The 17,776-nt window shown below is 39.4% G+C and overlaps 2 protein-coding genes across 5 annotated transcripts in view; one reads left to right on the top strand and one right to left on the bottom strand.

The window, feature by feature from the left end:
* LOC135474948 (protein broad-minded-like) overlaps nucleotides 1-4,613 on the bottom strand; it is a 40,718-nt gene extending 36,105 nt beyond the window's left edge. For 3 of the 4 annotated variants that reach the window (XM_064754649.1, XM_064754650.1, XM_064754647.1), the window contains exon 1: nucleotides 3,041-4,024. In XM_064754649.1, the coding sequence (XP_064610719.1) occupies nucleotides 3,041-3,180 (140 nt within the window). In that variant the 5' untranslated portion in view covers nucleotides 3,181-4,024. Of the gene's footprint in view, nucleotides 1-3,040; nucleotides 4,025-4,563 lie in introns of those variants that run through there. The other variant, XM_064754648.1, reaches the window with a different exon arrangement.
* Nucleotides 4,614-5,956: 1,343 nt separating this feature from the next.
* On the top strand, nucleotides 5,957-16,910 carry LOC135474992 (protein NipSnap homolog 3B-like). The gene is made up of 6 exons (XM_064754714.1): nucleotides 5,957-5,965; nucleotides 6,204-6,444; nucleotides 9,491-9,652; nucleotides 13,146-13,292; nucleotides 13,593-13,679; nucleotides 15,531-16,910. The coding sequence occupies exons 1-6, from the start codon at nucleotides 5,957-5,959 to the stop codon at nucleotides 15,605-15,607; spliced, it is 723 nt and encodes a 240-aa protein (XP_064610784.1). The 3' UTR covers nucleotides 15,608-16,910.
* The last annotated feature ends 866 nt before the right edge of the window (nucleotides 16,911-17,776 follow it).

The following is a 17,776-nucleotide window of genomic DNA, read 5'->3' on the forward strand; positions in this document are numbered from 1 at the left end:
TGTTGTTTGGTGAAGTGCCGGGATGTGTATGCTCAGGACTTTTTCACCTTGTTGTCTGGTGAAGCGCCTGGATGTGAATGGTCAGGACTTTTTCACCTTGTCTGGTGAAGTGCCGGGATGTGTATGCTCAGGACTTTTTCACCTTGTTGTCTGGTGAAGTGCCGGGATGTGTATGCTCACAACTCTTTCACCTTGTCTAGTGAAGCGCCTGGATGTGCATGGTCAGGACTTTTTCACCTTGTCTGGTGAAGTGCCGGGATGTGTATGCTCAGGACTTTTTCACCTTGTCGTCTGGTGAAGTGCCAGGATGTGTATGGTCAGAACTTTAACGTATAAACATGTATTTATATTTTATATATTTGAATATATATATTGACTCAAGAATATTACTTCATTTGTACAACAGACTAAACAGCAGTGAAGTTCATTTAATTTCATTTTATTTACTACATAGATATAAGGGGATGTAAAAACATATACAAAGTAGCTTTGGCGGGAGTAAAGTTCCAAAGAGCTTGTTATATCCCAAACTCAGGAAACACTGATAGTGACCTGCAATTGTACAAGACGAATAATTCTGCAACAATAAGGCAGGGTAAAACACATGTAATCAAACAGATAACAAGTAAATGTTCTGTCAGTTTAGATGTTAAGAGTGACGTAGAATTGAGAGACTTCAGACACAGGGGTAATTTACACGTACTCCACTCTCATGGACATTTGATTTTGATGTGTGAAGTGTTCATATGGTGCTATTGATTGGTTTGTGAAGATTGTTCAGGGTTCTAGTTGGGTAACTCGGTAGAGCAGATTGTTGTGCAAAAATTCTTTTAGAATTGGCAGGCAGTTTTTCTGGGTGATGAATAAATTTATAGGCATTGACGATACAAGAAAACTGATTTAACATATAATTTATAGGAGGCACCAAGGAAAAGTTTATAGTTAAAAATAATTCCAAGAAAATTGACATTAGATACGACTATTATGACTATTATTTATTTATTTATTTGATAGGTGTTTTATGCCGAACTCAAGAATATTTCACTTATACAACAGCTGCCAGCATTATGGTGAGTGGAAACCTGACAGAACCCAGAGGAAGCCTACAATCATCCACAGGTTGTTTGCAGACCTTCCCATGAATGGCTAGAGAGGAAGCCAGCATGAGCTGGCTTGACCATTAAGAACTATGGAAGCGCTTTAAAAGAAAGTGTAACAGCATTGCTTTTGTTTTTCTAATATTTAGTGAGAGCTTATTTGCATATAACCAACAAACTTTTGTAAGTTCTCACGTCAGAGTATTCATGGTTTCGTTAATATTTCCTGATGAATAGCAGGAGCTGGTATCATCAGCAAAGAGCAAAGTTCAATATAGTAGACGAAGAAATTATATCGTTGATATCAATTAGAAATAGTATAGAACCTAGAATAGAGCCCTGTGGCACACCATACCTAATGACAGAAAAGGAGTTAGTATAAAAAACACACTGACTTTCATTGCAAAGGTAACTTTGAAACCCCGACAGAGATGCATTTGGAAATCCATGGAAGTGTAACATATGTAAAAGGATCTGATGGTCAACTGTGTCAAACGTTAATGATAAGTCCAGGAACGACACTAAATCATGATATCATGGTCAACTGTGTCAAACGTTAATGATAAGTCCAGGAACGACACTAAATCATGATATCATGGTCAACAGTGTCAAACGTTAATGATAAGTCCAGGAACGACACTAAATCATGATATCATGGTCAACTGTGTCAAACGTTAATGATAAGTCCAGGAACGACACTAAATCATGATATCATGGTCAACAGTGTCAAACGTTAATGATAAGTCCAGGAACGACACTAAATCATGATATCATGGTCAACTGTGTCAAACGTTAATGATAAGTCCAGGAACGACACTAAATTGTTTACTTTCCTTAGCTTAATCAGTTTGTTGTAAAGAGCACTGATGCAAATAAAGTAGAATGATTGCTTCTAAATCCACACTGACTATCTGAAATTATGTTATTAGTATTACGAAGTCGGGTTGCCATATTGGCTGCTATTTTTTCCATTATTTTGCTTATCAAAGGTAGTATAGAGACTGGTCTGATTTGTATATGGGAGTAATTCCAGTTCACTGTCCATGGAACACTTTCAAGAATATCCTGGAAGAAATCATCACATTTAACCAATTAACTTCTTGTATTTGAACAAACATGATACAACAGACTGCCAAAACATGATTTCTTGGTCAATGGCATGCTGTATGCACCATCTCAAATTGCTGAGTCAATGTGTGCTCTCACGATAATATGTTTAATTTGCACACACATGCAAGAACTTCACTCGCATGAAGCAGAAGCTAGCAGACAATGATGTGAAAGATGATTTGGGAAGGTACAGGGAAAGGCATATCCGGAAACTACACTATGTTACACAACTGAACAATCTGCACAGCACATGTAAATTGTGAACGTCAACAACGCCTAGTTATGGACTGGGCCATGAGTATTTTCATTAACTAGACTACTAATCAAGAACTTACTCAAGAATATGTGTAGCATGAGCCAGCATGAGCTAGACTTGAACTCACAATGATCGCATTGGTGGGATGTCCTGGGTCATACGGCACACTAGCATGCTAACCAACATGGCTATGCTGGCTCCTCTGTGTTATTTAGACAATATTTTCACTACTGTGTCTGCACAAGTAAAGCCTGTTGGCACATGTAAAAACTTAAATGCCCGAATGTCCATGGTCTTGAACTTTACACAGTTTTGCAATGCATATTTGTGATGACACCGCTGTTTTATTTGCATACGCAAAATATGTAAATTTTTCTGGGAATAATCAACACTGCTGTAACACATCCACCAAATGTGAAGTCAGATGACTGCTTATGGAGAAAATCAAACAGACATACATCCATACAGAAGATTCTTTCCTTTATACATATAGTCAGATACACATACATGTATATGTAGCATTATAAAGAGATCTGTAAAACTTTCCATAGCCACAAGGCTTTAGCATAATTGTTACCTGTGGAAATGTTGTTCGTTTTCTTCCAAGTGTTGTAGGACATCTTCTACCTGCTCCAGTGAGCCAGCCTCTCGCACATGTGGCTCAAATCCAAGCACCAGATGCTTCAGATTATTAACCAGCTCTTCTCCTTCCATCATTAATGTCTACTTCTTGTCAACCACATACTGGCAAACTGAGAGTCAGTCCAGAAATTGGGATATGGGAAAAGGAAGATGGAAATACAACATAGAAGACATTTTACATTTAATATCTTAGCAACAGGATGCTGCATTTATTATTATACATGCTGTACTTAACAAAAACTTTTGTTATCTTAATAAAATGTAGTACAGAACAGAGGGAAATCAAGAAGAGGTTTTAATTAACACCTAGATCTGATCAACACCAGAAGAGTGGCTAAATAATTTTACATCAATACATCATGTCACTTTATTGCCTTGGGAATTCTTAAAGTATTCACTGACCTTTGGGAACTAATAAACACCATGATGTCTTAAATAAACTTTCATTTGCAACATCAGGTCACTTCACACCTTAACCACTTTGTGTCCAGTTACTGCATACCATAATCACCTCATACCATAGTTTATCTCGTACCATGCTCACTGACTGAATCTAAATATACTTTCTTACAATATTTTGTAATGTAAAACTCTTCCTCAATTATGTTGTTTTGTATCATAGCATTTTGTAATAGTATTTAACAAAAATTCCACAATTCTCTTACTTGTGTATTAAATCTTGTCCCTATGCAGTTAAGTAGTTATTATAATCCCCCAACTGTTAATTAACCACATCGTGTATGTTGTAATGTATATACAACGCATGCAACAGGTTTCAGTGGTAAGGTTATCATCATGTAGGTTGGTTTGGAAATTAAACAGCATACCCTATACCCTAAAAACATCAGCAATTTTGACCACAGACATAGTGCATGTTTCGGCATATTTGATGAATGTTCTCTGAACTAGACAGGTTATTTTTAAATTTTCATGAACATTTTATTCTTCCAAATATTACCAATATTACGAAGCTGTATTAAAAGTTTTAAAATTGGATTTAAAGTTACATATCTCTAGTCGAATTTATTGAGGATTTAGGGTGCCTGTTACAGACGGCCATGTTGGGGCTCTACATATCTTATCTTATCTAAGATCTTAGTACCGGTACACTGACAAGAGGGGGCCTATTTAATGGCTGCTGAAAAGGCATATGTAAATAAACCTCAACCTACAAGTCAGTTAGCCCTCGCTGACTACGCTACGCATATGCAAGCGTAAGTACAAATATAACAGAGCGTATCGTACTCATCCAGGGGTAGTTCAGGCATAGGCTGATGAACAAGTGCGAGATTACGACCTTCGACAATGAACTTAGAGGCGAGAGAGAAGATATCAAATTTCTGTGGAAACCAACGCACGTGTGCATTAAATTAAACAAAAAAACGTCAGCACGGCTACTATCTTGGGTGTATGCCAGATAAACTGTCCAATGTGTTGTTTGCACTTAATGTTATTCACCAAAATTAGCATCCCAAGTCACCCAGCAACAAGAATGTTTACAACGTCAGCCATCTTTGTTTAATGAAAGAAAGCTGGGTGTAATCCTAGATTCTATTGGACCGTTTTACATCGGATAGCCAATGAACATCTCTTTCTCATTACCGACTTGTTCTCCTGCCCTTTGACCCACAAGTAGGCGTGACCCACCGCATCGTGGAGAGTTGATAATGTGATCAGCTGTCCACGTCGCTACATTGACATTGCTAACGATTTAGACGATTGTACAAGATGACAGCTTTTTTCTCTCGCGGTATAGGATCTATCTTAAGAAATTCTTCGATTTCAAAACAAAAGGTGAAGCCACCAATATTTTAATTATTTTTCAAACTGTTTTATACACCTGAAAACAAGTCTGTTGCACATCAGTTAATAACTGTCACAAACTTATCAGGAACTTCCAGAGCCTAGACAGATAAATAATTGTTAGAAATATTAATTTAATGATTTGCATCCGATATAACATTTCAGTTAACCTTATGTATTTGATTTGTCTGGTTAACTGCATGTAGCCGCATGTGTGTGGCTCAACTGATCTGATGATATACTTAATGTACCAAGCAGTACAAGTAAGTTAGTACATTGTTGAGCTAGGTTAACTGGACTTATTTTGTAGTGAACGATGCATTTAAGGTGACTTATAATAGGTTGAAATGATCATTTTAATACAGCGTACACCACACATTAAATATTAAATATGGTACCGGTACATTGGTGTGTGTTTGCCGGATACATGTAAGTTTTTTAGTTACTTAGCCAAAGGCTGGTGGTTTTCTCCCAGCATTCCATGCAGATGCTTCCAGCTATTAAAAGGCAAAACAACACATAGCTTAACCTTATTTATTTTTAAAGAGAGGTGGAAATATAGACCTTTAAGGCAACATACAGTTAGTTTGCCCTGATGTAATTGGTCACTGTGTAAATCAGCTTTTAGTCTGAGATTGTTACAAGGCCATGAGATGTGCCATGTTAGAGAAACTGGAATCATGATGTCATGAGATATGCCATGTTAGAGAAACCAGAATCATGATGTCATGAGATGTGCCATGTTAGAGAAACTACAATCATGATGTCATGAGATATACCATGTTAGAGAAACTGCAATCATGATGTCATGAGATGTGCCATGTTAGAGAAACTGGAATCATGATGTCATGAGATGTGCCATGTTAGGGAAACTGCAATCATGATGTCGTATCATTCTTATGGCTAAAACAGGGTTCAGGTGAAGCCAGCAGAAACAGTTGAACTCTCTAGCTGTACAAATAACTAACACCTTCTTGATTTCCACAACAAGTCATTTTGCTTACTTTAAATTATGATATCTCAAGTTATGCAACATTACATAGATAAAATGGTACTGGTATGCCTTTTTAAACTAAATGTGGGATACTTTATGTATGCATGCATTTAATCTGGTGTTGTCTTTTCTTTTAAACTGACTGTCATATAAATGAATTGTAAATAAGCTTGATTTTTGGTATGACACCACAAGTTAATGAAAACAAATTTGTATGATTTCTGTATCATGCTTTTCTCAGGAATGTAATATGTGTTTTAAACCACCGGTATACAATATCATAATTTTACCTCAACTATAGGTTGTGTTTCCCAGTGTCCTTAGCAGTGGGTATCAACGGAATCTATCTAACAATGGTGCAGATGACAAGCATTCTAAAATATATGAGCTTCGGCAATACAACATTTATCCACAACACCTGAAGCCATTTCTGGAGCTCTCTGTCCAAGGACTGGTCATGCGCGCAAAATTCTCAAAGATGATTGGCTATTGGTCAGCTGAGCTAGGAGGGTTAAACCAAGTCATTCACATTTGGGAATACGGTAGGAAACATTTCATAGAAATTAGTCTTACATGGACATGTGGTTTTTGATTTTCTTCATGCTCAAGCTTATTGATGCTTCCCCTTCTTATATGTATGTGTATTTTTTTATACATTTAAAATTCATTTTTAATGTTGTGTTTTAATTTTTTTAACAATTTAAAGTGAATTCAGAATGTCATTCTTATTGACTCACAGAGGTACAGTATTTTCTCAGCTCAGTTTTCTCGGCCACTTCCCATGTTGAGGCTGCAATAATGACTGTGACCATTCATTGTCCCTTTAAGCCCAGGAACCTGAGCACACTTATATAAGTAAGATATTTCAGAGTATCATTGTGTAAGTCATCCAGTTATAGAAGTGAGATATTCCAGAGTATCATGGTGTAAGTCGTCCAGTTATAGAAATGAGATATTTCAGAGTATCATGGTGTAAGTCATCCAGTTATAGAAGTGAGATATTTCAGAGTATCATGGTGTAAGTCGTCCAGTTATAGAAATGAGATATTTCAGAGTATCATGGTGTAAGTCATCCAGTTATAGAAGTGAGATATTTCAGAGTATCATGGTGTAAGTCGTCCAGTTATAGAAATGAGATATTTCAGAGTATCATGGTGTAAGTCATCCAGTTATAGAAGTGAGATATTTCAGAGTATCATGGTGTAAGTCGTCCAGTTATAGAAGTGAGATATTTCAGAGTATCATGGTGTAAGTCGTCCAGTTATATAAATGAGATATTTCAGAGTATCATGGTGTAAGTCATCCAGTTATATAAGTGAGATATTTCAGAGTATCATGGTGTAAGTCGTCCAGTTAGGCCTATATAAGTGAGATATTTCAGAGTATCATGGTGTAAGTCGTCCAGTTATAGAAATGAGATATTTCAGAGTATCATGGTGTAAGTCATCCAGTTATAGAAGTGAGATATTTCAGAGTATCATGATGTAAGTCATCCAGTTATATAAGTGAGATATTTCAGAGTATCATGGTGTAAGTCGTCCAGTTAGGCCTATATAAGTGAGATATTTCAGAGTATCATGGTGTAAGTCATCCAGTTATATAAGTGAGATATTTCAGAGTATCATGGTGTAAGTCATCCAGTTATAGAAGTGAGATATTTCAGAGTATCATGGTGTAAGTCATCCAGTTATATAAGTGAGATATTTCAGAGTATCATGGTGTAAGTCATCCAGTTATATAAGTGAGATATTTCAGAGTATCATGGTGTAAGTCATCCAGTTATATAAGTGAGATATTTCAGAGTATCATGATGTAAGTCATCCAGTTATATAAGTGAGATATTTCAGAGTATCATGGTGTAAGTCATCCAGTTATAGAAGTGAGATATTTCAGAGTATCATGGTGTAAGTCATCCAGTTATATAAGTGAGATATTTCAGAGTATCATGATGTAAGTCATCCAGTTATATAAGTGAGATATTTCAGAGTATCATTATGTAAGTCATCCAGTTATATAAGTGAGATATTTCAGAGTATCATGATGTAAGTCATCCAGTTATATAAGTGAGATATTTCAGAGTATCATTATGTAAGTCATCCATAAAATGAATACATTAACAAATCAGATATCTGTTAAGTTTCAAATGATGCATTGTTTACATTCATTGCTGAAGTAAGAAATTAGAAAGCCTCAATCATGAAAAAGCATTTCTGGCTAACATACAATGGGTAATTGGAGCTGATGTACACTGGGTAATTGGAGCTAATGTACACTGAGTGATTGGAGTTGATGTACACTGAGTGATTGGAGCGAATGTACACTGGGTAATTGGAGCTAATGTACTCTGGGTAATTGGAGCTAATGCACACTGAGTGATTGGAGCTAATGTACACTGGGTAATTGGAGCTAATGTACACTGGGTAATTGGAGCCAATGTACACTGGGTAATTGGAGCTTATGTACACTGGGTAATTGGAGCCAATGTACACTGAGTAATTGGAGTCAATGTACACTGGATAATTGGAGCCAATGTACATTGGGTGATTGGAGCTAATGTACACTGAGTGATTGGAGCTAATGTACACTGGGTAATTGGAGCGAATGTACACTGAGTGATTGAAGCTAATGTACACTGGGTGATTGGGGCTTATGTACACTGGGTGATTGGAGCTAATGTACACTGGGTGATTGGGGCTAATGTACACTGGGTAATTGGAGCTAATGTACACTGGGTAATTGGAGCTAATGTACATTGGTGCTAATGTACACTGGATAATTGAAACTAATGTACACTGGGTGATTGGAGATAATGTACATTGGTTAATTGGTGCTAATGTACACTGGGTGATTGGAGCTAATGTACACTGGATAATTGAAACTAATGTACACTGGGTGATTGGAGATAATGTACATTGGTTAATTGGTGCTAATGTACACTGGGTGATTGGAGCTAATGTACACTGGATAATTGGAGCTAATGTACACTGGGTAATTGGGGCTAATGTACACTGGGTGATTGGAGCTAATGTACACTGGGTAATTGGAGCTAATGTACACTGGGTGATTGGAGCTAATGTACACAGGGTGATTGGAGCTAATGTACACTGGGTAATTGGAGCTAATGTACACTGGGTAATTGGAGCTAATGTACACTGGGTGATTGGAGCTAATGTACACAGGGTGATTGGAGCTAATGTACACTGGGTAATTGGAGCTAATGTACACTGGGTAATTGGAGCTAATGTACACAGGGTGATTGGGGCTAATGTACACTGGGTAATTGGGGCTAATGTACACTGGGTAATTGGGGCTAATGTACACTGGGTGATTGGAACTAATGTACACTCGGTAATTGGAGCTAATGTACACTGGGTGATTGGGGCTAATGTACACTGGGTAATTGGAGCTAATGTACACTGGGTAATTGGAGCTAATGTACACTGGGTGATTGGAGCTAATGTACAATGGGTAATTGAAGCTAGTATTTTGTGTTGTGTGCTGCAGGTTTTCATGTAAGATGCCGACAAATAATTCAAAAGAAAAAGTTATCCATGTTACATTTGCTCACAATCTTGTGTATTTTTTCAGACAGCATAGCACACAGGGCCAGTGTCAGACAGAGCCTGGCTTCAGACCCAGAGTGGACAGAGAGCTACTTCTCAAAGATCTTACCTCATATGAACACCCAGGAGAATTCTGTGTTGCGTCTGTTACCATGGAGCCCTCTGGAGTCTGATCTTCCAGCTGGAGGTATGTTCGTGTGCATTACTCAGTCACTGGAGCCCTCTGGAGTCTAATCTTCCAGCTGGGGTCTAATCTTCCAGCTGGAGTCTAATCTTCCAGTTGGTGGTATGTGTGCATGCATCACTCAATCACAACATGTCCTCTTGGAGTCTTTGACTGACGTCAATATAATTTAGATCTGATCTGTTTTTAGGGACTGATTGCATAAAGCGGTTTTTGACATTAATAAAAGTTTCAAACATCACAATAATACTATAGTTTACATGTAGTTTTTTATCCAACAAATTCATTAAAGCCAGCTTTGTGGAATCAGCTGCCAGTGCTGAAGCTGATGGATGTGCTCTGTTGATCAAACCCTCTGTTTGGTTTATCCACAGAAACTTTTGGATGTGCTCTGTTGGTCAAACCCTCTGTTTGGTTTATCCACAGAAACTTTTGGATGTGCTCCATTGGTCAAACCCTCTGTTTGGTTTATCCACAGAAACTTTTGGATGTGCTCTGTTGGTCAAACCCTCTGTTTGGTTTATCCACAGAAACTCTGGGATGTGCTCCATTGGTCAAACCCTCTGTTTGGTTTATCCACAGAAACTTTTGGATGTGCTCTGTTGATCAAACCCTCTGTTTGGTTTATCCACAGAAACTTTTGGATGTGCTGTGTTGGTCAAACCCTCTGTTTGGTTTATCCACAGAAACTTTTGGATGTGCTCCATTGGTCAAACCCTCTGTTTGGTTTATCCACAGAAACTTTTGGATTTGCTCCATCGGTCAAACCCTCTGTTTGGTTTATCCACTGAAGATTTTGGGTGTGCTCCATTGGTCAAACCCTCTGTTTGGTTTATCCACAGGAACTGCTGGATGTGCTCCATTGGTCAAACCCTCTGTTTGGTTTATCCACTGAAGGTTTTGGATGTGCTCCACTGGTCAAACCCTCTGTTTGGTTTACCCACTGAAGGTTTTGGATGTGCTCCACTGGTCAAACCCTTTGTTTGGTTTATCCACAGAAACTGCTGGATGTGCTCCATTGGTCAAACCCTCTGTTTGGTTTATCCACTGAAGGTTTTGGATGTGCTCCACTGGTCAAACCCTCTGTTTATCTACTGAAGCGTTTGGATGTGCTCCATTGGTAAAACCCTCTGTTTGGTTTATCCACTGAGCCCTTGGATGTGCTCCGTTGGTCAAACCCTCTGTTTGGTTTATCCACTGAGCCCTTGGATGTGCTCCATTGGTCAAACCCTCTGTTTGGTTTATCCACTGAAGGTTTTGGATGTGCTCCACTGGTCAAACCCTCTGTTTATCTACTGAAACGTTTGGATGTGCTCCATTGGTCAAACCCTCTGTTTGGTTTATCCACTGAGCCCTTGGATGTGCTCCGTTGGTCAGATCCTCTGTTTGGTGCTTATTTGCCTATGGTTGGGTACACCCTCTGGCTAGTTTATGCACTAATGATTTAGGCACATTTTGTAACACATTTTATTTTAACAACTGGTAATTAGGCTCATATTCTGTTTAGTTTCTCCACAAGTGATTTGGGCAAGCATGTTGTTCAGGTTCGTCACTGATTATTTGGGCACATCCCTTCTTCTGTTTATCCACCTGTAATTTGGACACATCCTCTGTTGGTTTATCTCAAATTGATCTAAACACATCCTTTCTTGGCTTATCCCAAAATAAGCTGGGCGCATCCTCTCTTGGCTTATCTCGAGATGATTTTGTGCACATCCTCTCTTGGCTTATCTCAAAATAATTTGTGCACATCTCTCTTGGCTTATCCCAAAATAATTTGTTCACATCTGCTCTTGGCTTATCTCAAAATAATTTGTGCACATCCTCTCTTGGCTTATCCCAAAATAATTTGTGCACATCCTCTCTTGGCTTATCCCAAAATAACTTGTGCACATCCTATCTTGGCTTATCTCAAAATAATCTGTGCACATCCTCTCTTGGCTTATCCCAAAATAATTTGTGCACATCCTCTCTTGGCTTATCCAGAATTTGGGCACATCCTTTCTTGGGTTATCTCAAAATAATTTGTGCACATCCTCTCTTGGCTTATCTCAAAATAATTTGTGCACATCCTCTCTTGGCTTATCCTAAAATAATCTGTGCACATCCTATCTTGGCTTATCTCAAAATAATTTGTGCACATCCTATCTTGGCTTATCCCAAAATAATTTGTGCACATCCTCTCTTGGCTTATCTCAAAATAATTTGTGCACATCCTCTCTTGGCTTATCCCAAAATAATTTGTGCACATCCTCTCTTGGCTTATCCAGAATTTGGGCACATCCTGTCTTGGGTTATCTCAAAATATTTTGTGCACATCCTCTCTTGGCTTATCTCAAAATAATTTGTGCACATCCTATCTTGGCTTATCTCAAAATAATCTGTGCACATCCTCTCTTGGCTTATCACAAGCTGATTAGGACACATATTCGTTTGGCTTATCCCAGAATTTGGGCACATCCTGTCTTGGGTTATCTCAAAATAATTTGTGCACATCCTATCTTGGCTTATCTCAAAATAATTTGTGCACATCCTCTCTTGGCTTATCCCAAAATAATTTGTGCACATCCTATCTTGGCTTATCTCAAAATAATTTGTGCACATCCTCTCTTGGCTTATCCCAAAATAATTTGTGCACATCCTCTCTTGGCTTATCCCAGAATTTGGGCACATCCTGTCTTGGGTTATCTCAAAATATTTTGTGCACATCCTCTCTTGGCTTATCTCAAAATAATTTGTGCACATCCTCTCTTGGCTTATCCCAAAATAATTTGTGCACATCCTCTCTTGGCTTATCCTAAAATATTTTGTGCACATCCTCTCTTGGCTTATCCTAAAATATTTTGTGCATATCCTGTCTTGGCTTATCACAAGCTGATTAGGACACATATTCGTTTGGCTTATCCCAAAATAATCTGTGCACATCCTCTCTTGGCTTATCCCAAAATAATTTGTGCACATCCTCTCTTGGCTTATCCCAAAATATTTTGTGCACATCCTCTTTTGGCTTATCCTAAAATATTTTGTGCACACCCTCTCTTGGCTTATCACAAGCTGATTAGGACACATATTTGTTTGGCTTATCCCAGAATTTGGGCACTTCCTGTCTTGGGTTATTCCAAGATGATTTTGACACTTATTTTCTTGGCTTATCTCAAGATGATCTGGGCACATCTTTTCTTGACTTCTCCCAAAAATTTATAATTTATTCTCCCATAATTTGACACATCTTCTGTTGACTTATCTCAAGATTATTTAGGCACATCTTATTTTCGTTTTATCCAGTGATGTGATGGAGAGAGTCACATCCTGTGTTTGGTTTGTAGTGACCCAGAAAGTATTGGTGAACTTACATCCATATTTTTAGCTTGATAGGCTGGTTTGTTTCAGTTTTTAGTACATAAGTAGTACAGTGATGCTATCTGATGTGACTCAGAAATACAGAATGGCAAGGGATAGGTTGCAACTAATGCATTTCCAGTTTCTTGTGTGTCAGGTCTATATGAGCTGCAGACATTCCGGTATAAGGAGCCAAACAGCTCTGAGTGGGGAAATGACCTTGAGAACTACGCCACTGCCCGTGGAAGAACCATCAAGCTGGTTGCTGCTTTTAAAACCACTATAGCTGGACACAAGAATTCATGTATGTAAATTGTCATAGTTGCACATATATCACCAATATTTCCTGAATTTTGGATGTTCAGTAAAAATAATATTCAATAATGTCGAGAAATTAAAACACACTTGGATTTATTCTAATTTACACGTAAACAGCACTCATAAAAAAGATCTACAAAACAATATTAACTGACGACCTCTTTGCAAGCATTAAAGGTTTTAACTGTTGGCAAAGCTATCAAATGAGCAAGGCAAATGACATACTGAACGTTTTTGTCGTACATCGGGTACTAGGTGTTTACATTAAATGATTCTTTCATCACAGCCATTCAGCTGTGGCATTATCCAGACTTGAAGATGTTGGAAGTCAAACAATCTCAGCTTGAAGAAGACAAGACTGCTATGGAAGCATGTAAGTTAAAGTTGCATCCAATTATTGTAAGTTTATGAGCTTGAGTGTGTTTTCATTTTGTTGTAAAGTAATTGAGATTGATGTGTTAATAAGTAAAATAATTTATTTATTTATTTGATTGGAGTATAACGCTGTACTCAAGAATGTGTGATTCATATAACAACCAGCATTATGGTGGGAGGAAACCAGCCAGAACCCGGGAGAAACCTGTGACCATCGGTAGGTAGCTGGTAAACCTTCCCACGTGCAACTGGAAAGGAGAGTCAATTTTATGGGTATAGGAAACCTGCCTATACAGGCAGCCTAGGGTAAACCTGCCGATACAGTCTGCCCAGGGTAAACCTGTTTAAGCTACCCAGGGTAAAGCTGTTTAAGCTACCCAGGGTAAACCTGCCGACACAGGCTGCCCAGGGTAAACCTGCTCAGGCTGCCCAGGGTAAACCTGCTGATACAGGCTCCCAGGGTAAACATGCCGATACAGGCTCCCAGGGTAAACCTGCCGATACAGGCTCCCAGGGTAAACCTGCCGATACAGGCTCCCAAGGTAATCCTGCCGATACAGGCTGCCCAGGGTAAACCTGCCGATACGGGCTCCCAGGGTAAACCTGCCGATACAGGCTGCCCAGGGTAAACTTGCCGATAAAGGCTGCCCAGGGTAAACCTGCCCAAGCTACCCAGGGTAAACCTGCCCAAGCTATGCAGGGTAAACCTGCTCAGGCTGCCCAGGGTAAACCTGCTCAGGCTGCCCAGGGTAAACCTGCCCAAGCTACCCAGGGTAAACCTGCTCAGGCTGCCCAGGGTATACCTGCCCAGGCTACCCAGGGTAAACCTGCCCAGGCTACCCAGGGTAAACCTGCCCAGGCTACCCAGGGTAAACCTGCCCAGGCTACCCAGGGTAAACCTGCCCAGGCTACCCAGGGTAAACCTGCTCAGGCTGCTCAGGGTAAACCTGCTCAGGCTGCCCATGGTGAACCTGCTCAGGCTGCCCAGGGTAAACCTGCTCAAGCTACCCAGAGTAAACCTGCCCAAGCTACCCAGGGTAAACCTGCCCAAGCTACCCAAGGTAAATCTGCCCAAACTACCCAGAGTAAACCTGCCCAAGCTACCCAGGGTAAACCTGCCCGTGCTACCCAGGGTAAACCTGCTCAGGCTACCCAGGGTAAACCTGCCCATGCTACCCAGGGTAAACCTGCTCAGGCTACCCAGGGTAAACCTGCCCAGGCTGCCTAGGGTAAACCTGCTCAGGTTGCCCAGGGTAAACCTGCTCAGGCTGCCCAGGGTGAACCTGCTCAGGCTGCCCAGGGTAAACCTGCTCAAGCTACCCAGAGTAAACCTGCCCAAGCTACCCAGGGTAAACCTGCCCAAGCTACCCAGGGTAAACCTGCCCATGCTACCCAGGGTAAACCTGCCCAAGCTACCCAGGGTAAACCTGCTCAGGCTACCCAGGGTAAACCTGCTCAGGCTACCCAGGGTAAACCTGCCCATGCTATCCAGGGTAAACCTGCTCAGGCTACCCAGGGTAAACCTGCTCAGGCTACCCAGGGTAAACCTGCCCAGGCTACCGGGTAAACCTGCTCAGGCTGCCCAGGGTAAACCTGCTCAGGCTGCCCATGGTGAACCTGCTCAGGCTGCCCAGGGTAAACCTGTTCAAGCTACCCAGAGTAAACCTGCCCAAGCTACCCAGGATAAACCTGCCCAAGCTACCCAGGGTAAACCTGCTCAGGCTACCCAGGGTAAACCTGCCCAAGCTACCCAGAGTAAACCTGCCCAAGCTACCCAGGGTAAACCTGCCCAAGCTACCCAGTGTAAACCTGCTCAGGTTACCCAAGGTAAGTCAGTGATGTTTTTCAGATGCACGATTGCTGAAGAAAGTCTCAGATGAGCAGGTGAAGATTTTGGTCCCACAACCTTGGTCTCCTCTGAAGTAAGCGACTTGTGAGAGAAATGGTTATATTTCAAGATCTGGCCTATCCAGCCTATCCAGCCTATATGCAGAAGGAGGTTTTTCATGTATTTTCGTCATATAACATATTTTGAGGTCTGAAATGAGCATTATATACATGTACATGAAGGTGAATTCAATATTTGTATGTTTTTTGTAGTTATTATAATCATAATTTTAGTAGCAGTTCTGAAATAGCAGAGTTGGAAATGTTTTGTCTCACTTCATGAATTTGAACTTATGAACTGTATTATGTACAGTATTGCTGAGATGTTTCTAAGATGGTGGTAAGAATTTTGTTTACCAGGTTCTACATGTATCATTATATTGCAAGGATGATTGTTTTGTTGCACGTACATTATGCTGCAAGAATGATTATTGTTTATTGCACATACATTATACTGCAAGGATGATTGTTTTGTTGCACGTACATTATACTGCAAGGGCGATTATTGTTTTATTGCATGTACATTATATTTCTTAGTCTCTTTATGATGGTGCTACATAGTGGTATAAATAAATCTATGTTTTATATCAACGCTGCCAAATACAATATCACACTGATTATACTTGATAATGATGAGTTAACACCTGAAAAATCAACATATGCAAAAGTTTAACATGCCTATAAAAAATTTCAGATTGTTTTCATTGGCCTTCTCCTGATGTTCATTTAATTTTTATGTGATCTTATCCTTTAAAAGTTTAGTACTGATTTTAAATGATGAAGACAAAAATACCCGATACAAGAGTATAAAGCATGCAAAAAGGATCTGAATTTTACGTTTCTACTGTTATCAGCCTGAAATCAAAGAAATATTATAGATTTTACAACACTTTGAGCTATTATATTTGCCAAAGTTTCTAGCCCACCAAGTGTTAATCTGCTACTCTGGTTTTAACTCAAAATATTTAAAGTCAGGTATAGATAAATATTACTTTCATGTAAATCTTAATGTATACACACTGATTTATGTATACACACTGATTTTTGTATACACACTGATTTATGTATACACACTGATTTGAATGTATAGCTTTACATTGTTGTTATTAAAAAAGTGAATCTGACACATCTGGCCTGATGGTGTTCTGTTTATTAATAATATTGGCTAAAAAAAACACCTGTGATACCATTGCTTTCCTGTAGTTCAAGTGTCAATCACACAGCACAATCATGATCAGAATAAATAATACTACAAATATGCGTACCTATGATATATGATGTATATGGTGCATGAGTGCACAGGCTACAGGTAATAAGGGTTAAAATTGACCCCACACTGCAGACCTGTGCAGAACTGTGCGCACTCAGTTTTCCTACATAAAATACATGGACTGTCATGTCAAAGGTATGGATTTGTATTGTATTGTTGAGAGTGACACCAACAAAACGAGTAGGAAAACTGTAATTAAATAGACTTGATCACAGCAAAAAACTCCATAAATGTGTAATATACAATTATCAAGCATCAGGATAACACAAGGCAATGTTACATGTTCATTTCCACTCTGGTAAAACAGATAACTCTTTTTTGACTGGTGTTTATTACCTGAAGAATTAATCATTTCTCACTTATACGACAGCGATCAGGTACAACAAATACAACTGTAGCAGATATCCCAGGGCACAAATACAACTATAGCCAATATCCCAGAGCACAAATACAACTGTAGCTGATATCCCAGAGCACAAATACAACTGTAGCTGATATCCCAGAGCACAAATACAACTGTAGCTGATATCCCAGAGCATAAATACAACTGTAGCTGATATCCCAGGGCACAAATACAACTGTAGCAGATATCCCAGGGCACAGATACAACTGTAGCCGATATCCCAGAGCACAAATACAACTCTAGCCAATATCCCAGAGCACAAATACAACTGTAGCCGATATCCCAGGGTACAACTAAAACTGTAGCCAATATCCCAGAGCACAAATACAACTGTAGCCAATATCCCAGGGCACAAATACAACTGTAGCCGATATCCCAGGGCACAAATACAACTGTAGCCAATATCCCAGGGCACAGATACAACTGTAGCCGATATCCCAGAGCACAAATACAACTGTAGCTGATATCCCAGAGCACAAATACAACTGTAGCAGATATCCCAGGGCACAAATACAACTGTAGCAGATATCAGGGC

The sequence above is a fragment of the Liolophura sinensis genome, chromosome 9, assembly GCF_032854445.1.
Source record: "Liolophura sinensis isolate JHLJ2023 chromosome 9, CUHK_Ljap_v2, whole genome shotgun sequence".
NCBI lineage: Eukaryota > Metazoa > Mollusca > Polyplacophora > Chitonida > Chitonidae > Liolophura > Liolophura sinensis.

What these genes read in the sequence shown, in the direction of transcription:
- LOC135474992 (XM_064754714.1), top strand. An exon ending in CATTCACATTTGGGAATACG is followed by an intron (nt 6,445 to 9,490) that starts GTAGGAAACATT and finishes GTATTTTTTCAG; the next exon opens with ACAGCATAGCACACAGGGCC. An exon ending in AGCTGGACACAAGAATTCAT is followed by an intron (nt 13,293 to 13,592) that starts GTATGTAAATTG and finishes CTTTCATCACAG; the next exon opens with CCATTCAGCTGTGGCATTAT.